We start from the raw sequence: 4,916 nt of genomic DNA on the forward strand, positions 1-4,916 counted from the left end.
CACACACACACACACACACACACACACACACACACACACACACACACACACACACACACACACACACAGGTACACAGGTACACACACACACACACACACAGGTACACAGGTACATACACACACACACACACACACACACGCGCGCGCGCACACACACACACACACACGACCTAAGTAGAGAAACCTGTTGACGTGTTGTTTTCTCCTCAGACGCTGACGGTCACGCCGGTCCTCACCACGAAGACTCTACCTCTGGTGCTGAAAGCCGCCGCCACGCCCGCGCTCCCCGGCTCCGTGCTGCCGCAGCGCCCGGCCACCGTCGCCGTGGTAACCACAGCTATCACCAAACCCGACCTGCAGAACGTCCCTATCAACCTGCAGGTGTCCAGCAAGCTGACCAATCAGAGCGTGGAGCCCGTGAGGCTGGTGTCCAAGAACGCCATGCTGGTGAGATCCTTAATGGGACCCGTGGCTCGCCGTATGCCGTCACAGGGGCCGGAAACACACGATTATCACACGTTTAAAACACGTTTAACACGCGTTTAACACGCGTTTATCACGTGATTATCACGTGATTATACCGCGATTATGCCAGTGTGATGTCATAGCGATTCTGTGGAAGGGTTTCCGCGGCGTTTCCTTCAAAAGTGACAAAAACTTACCACATATGGACCCAAATAAGCAACAAAAACGTCGAATAGCGAAAAAAATATCACAAGGAAAAACACAACAAACGTCTGCAAATGTGACAAAAACTTACGACTTATTATTATTGTTGTTGTTGTTGTTTTTGTTATTAAACATCTGCCTGCCTCTCTCTAATAGACATACAAATTCTTTGGGGTGGCAAAGCAAAGAAAGGAGAGGTAACCTTGCCCCTTATGACATCATAAGGGGCACATTCCAGATCGGCCCATCTGAGCTTTCATTTTCTCAAAGTCAGAGCAGGATACCCAGGGCTCGGTTTACACCTATCACCATATCTATCCATGGGGGGCCATGTGTAGGCTGGGGGAACTCATATTAAAAATACGCAAAGTGACCCGTCCACCCCCCCGACCAACTTCCGTCCGCAGATTTTCGCCCTTTCATTCTACTCGCTACGCCGTAAATTCACACGCTATCACAAGGTAATGTAAGTCGATGGAGGCAGTCACACAAACACCATTTCATGAGATCAGTCTGGAAAATAAATGCATAAAAGCAGGAATCAGGGAAATGACAACGCTCTTTAAATTAAAGACATTCCAAATAAATAAGTTTTGAGGGTAGTTTTAGAAAGGAGCGACGTCTTATATCTCTGGGGGGGCAACCTGCTCGGGGCAGCAAGATTTAATCAGTGGCAGGCTGTGGTGTGAGTGGTGGCCCGTTACACAGCCAGACTGACGACCAGGTCTCTGATGTAGCCCCCCTCTCATTCCCCCTGCTCTGGCGTTTCCCCCTCTCATTCTTCCTGCTTTGGTGTTTTGCCCCCTCTTATTCCCCCTGCTCTGGTATTTCCTCCCTCTCATTCCTCTTGCTCCGGCTCTTCCCCCTCAGTTGTAGGTCAGGAGAGATCAGAGGGGGGAGACATGCAGGAAATTGTCCCAGGCCGGACTCGGACCCTGGACCTCAGCATCGAGGCCTAAACCTTGAAGTATTTATATATAAATAAATAATATAAGATCCATAACGGGCGCCTGTGTATCACCAGGGAAAATATTGCGATACGATATCTGCCCCCAGGGCAAAGAGACGCTGCTACGCCGCCCTGCCGTCGTGATAGCTGTCGGTGTAACGGCAGCACGGATCCACATCTGCTGTGGTTTTGTATCTCAGGTGCAGGCCGTCACCGCCGCCGGCGTCGCCGCTGACGCCGTCACCGCCGCCGGCACCCGGCCAATCAAAGTTCCCCAGTTTGTCCGTCCTCCTAGACTGACGCCTCGACCCACCTTTCAGCCACAGGTGCGTCCCTGTAAGCCCCACCCACCCGCCTCCAACCCCACCCCCGTGAGATCAGTGTGTTTGGCCCACACTCTCCAGCAGAGGGCAGCAAAGCAGACACTCATGCCTTGCTCCATGGCACTAAAACTCTGTTTGCTCTGTGCTGCCCCCCCCCCCCTCGTTGTGCTTCTTTTAACGGGTTGTTTTAAAGGTTTCTCCTGTGTGTGTGTGTGTGTGTGTGTGTGTGTGTGTGTGTGTGTGTGTTACCTTCTTGTTCTTCCTGCAGCTTCTTGTATTGTGCGTCCTGGCTGTTGTCGTGTTTTAACCAGTGAACACGTTGCTGTCGTTGAGTAATCCCAGCGGGAGCAAAGCTCTGCTCTCATTGGTTCTCTTCTTCTGAACTCTGCTCTCATTGGTTCTCTTCTCCTGAACTCTGCTCTCATTGGTTCTCTTCTCCTAAACTCTGTTCTCATTGGTTCTCTTCTCCTAAACTCTGCTCTCATTGGTTCTCTTCTCCTAAACTCTGCTCTCATTGGTTCTCTTCTCCTAAACTCTGCTCTCATTGGTTCTCTTCTCCTGAACTCTGTTCTCATTGGTTCTCTTCTCCTGAACTCTGATAAATATCAGCATATTTTGGACCAAATACCTCGATATTGATATTTTCAAAAATAATTGTAATTAAAACCTTGTTAAGACTTTTTTTTTTTTGCGTTTTTTGGGACATTTTTGATTTTTGAAGCTGTCTCTCAAATTTTTTTGTCCCTTTTTAATGTTTTTATAACTTTTCCCGAAATTCTTTCTCGCTCACGATGTCTTCCGATTTCTTTCTTTTTTCTGCGTTTTTGGGACGTTTTTGTTGTTTTTAGTCACTTTTTTTCTCTTAAATCTCTTTCTAAAAATGCTATAAAATGAAATAAAACCCCAAAGAAAAAATTGACAAAACTTCGGGAAAAGTTAGAAAACGTCAAAGTGACAAGATGTTGGACAAAGCTTAAAAAAACAAAAACAACAGAAACTTAAATTTTATAACATTTGAAAAAACAAAAGAACATTGAAACTGACATTTTTCTAATTTTTCCCGATGTTTACTCACTTTTTACGATGTCTTTCTTCTGCGTTTTTTGGGACGTTTTTGTTGTTTTCCTACGTTTTCCCTTAAAACCTTTCGGCGCCCTCTCCTGATTGGCTGTGTGTCGTCCCCAGGTCCGGCCCAAGCCGGCGGCGCCCACCAACGTGCACATCGCTCCGGCGCCGCCCCCCCCCATGATGGCGGCCCCCCAGCTGCTGCAGCGGCCCGTGATGCTGGCCACCAAGCTGCCGTCCTCGCTGGCGTCGGCGGCGCCGATCCACCAGGTCCGCATCGTCAACGGGACGCCGTGCGGCAAGACGGGCGCCGCGCCGCTGGCCGGCATCGTCATCACCACGCCGGTGTCGGCCGTGCCGGCGCGCCTCGCCAGCCCCGCCGCCGCCCAGGCGCCCGGCCTCACCCCCATCCTCCCCCCCACCCCCGCCAGGCCCATCCAGATCAGCAGCCTCACCCCCATCGCCAAGGTAACCGCTTCCTGTCCGGCGGACGCTTTCTCACCGATGTTGATTTAGATTTTTTTATTTCATCCATTTCTTTCAACGTTTTTTCAGACGAGCCCGACATCATTTAAATTACCTTTAATTTGTTTTAGTGCTTTTGTCACCAAGTTGCACTTTTACTCATTTTTGCTGTTTCTTTTTTTAATCAATTTTTGAATGAAGTTCTTTAATTTATTTTGTAAATTTCTTTCAATGTTTTTGTCGCTTTTATTTATTTATTTTTTATTTATTTATTTGTTTTACACGTTTTTTTTCCTCACCAAGTTGCATTTTTACTCATTTTTTATTATTTTTATTTATTTTTGAATTAATTTTATTTCATTTATTTTTTTAATGTTGTGTCGCTTTTCTATTTTTTTCTCCTTCTGACGTCATTTTATATTATTAAATATTATATACAAAAATTCAAATTTTTGTTTTTAAAATTTATTTTATAATTAATTTCATTTTATTTTGTGTATTTGTTTAAATATTTTGTCTCTATTTTTATTTTTCTATTTGCTTTAGACGTTTTTTTTTCGATGTTTTTGTCACTTTTCCCGACGTCATTTTATATTATTTATTAATTTTTATTTTAAGTGCTTTTCTCACCAAGTTGCATTTTTACTTTATTCTCACTTTTGTGATTTATTTTCATCTATTTTTGAATGTTAATTTTTTTAAATTATGTATTTTGTTCAATTTTGTTCCCCCGATTTTTCATTTTAAAATGTAAATTTTTAATTTTTTAAGGTTTTTTTAAACACTTTTTACATTTTTTCCAATGTTTTTTTCATTGGAAAAACGTAAAAAACATTATTTAAAAAAACGTGTACAAATAACCAATAACATCCAACAACTCCTCAGCTGTTTTCTTCTTCTCCTCATTGATTTCTGTCCTCAGCTGTTTTCTTCTTCTCTCCTCCCTCAGACGGTTGTTAAATCGGAAGGTGGACCCGAGCAGAAGGCTGTCAGCCTCCCGTCCTCCTCCTCTCCTCCGCTGTCTGCTCCTCCTCTTCCTCCGCCCAGATCCAAGAAGGAGGAGAATCCCGAGGTACCGCACGCCACAACAACTACACAACAAGTAGACAACAACTACACAACAACTACACTGTAACTACACAACAACTAGACAACATATACCAGCACAACTGGACAACGACTTGACATCAACAGCAACTACACAATAACAGGACAACGACAACTGGATGACAACTACACAATAAGAGGATGAGCACAATAAAAATAAAATAATAAATGTTCTAAATCTAACAATGTTCTGTTCCAGAAACTGGCCTTCATGGTGTCTTTGGGCCTCGTTACACACGACCACCTGGAAGGTAAACGCTGACCTCTCCCTCCTGACCTCTCCCTCCCGACGCTGACCTCTCCCTCCATCCATCCCGACCTCTCCCTCCTGACCTCTC

General features: G+C 45.0%; 1 protein-coding gene across 1 annotated transcript in view; it reads left to right on the forward strand.

The window, feature by feature from the left end:
* Positions 1-174: 174 nt before the first annotated feature.
* The window catches only part of phf21ab (PHD finger protein 21Ab), a gene marked incomplete at its 5' end in the record, with an annotated part of 14,401 nt that continues 9,659 nt past the window's right edge, over positions 175-4,916 (forward strand). The window contains 5 exons of the mRNA XM_034878934.1: positions 175-447; positions 1,819-1,944; positions 3,127-3,474; positions 4,421-4,543; positions 4,778-4,829. Coding sequence (XP_034734825.1) covers positions 175-447; positions 1,819-1,944; positions 3,127-3,474; positions 4,421-4,543; positions 4,778-4,829 — 922 coding nt within the window. The remainder of the gene's footprint in view (positions 448-1,818; positions 1,945-3,126; positions 3,475-4,420; positions 4,544-4,777; positions 4,830-4,916) is intronic.

Source organism: Etheostoma cragini, chromosome 8, assembly GCF_013103735.1.
Source record: "Etheostoma cragini isolate CJK2018 chromosome 8, CSU_Ecrag_1.0, whole genome shotgun sequence".
In the NCBI taxonomy this organism is placed as follows: domain Eukaryota; kingdom Metazoa; phylum Chordata; class Actinopteri; order Perciformes; family Percidae; genus Etheostoma; species Etheostoma cragini.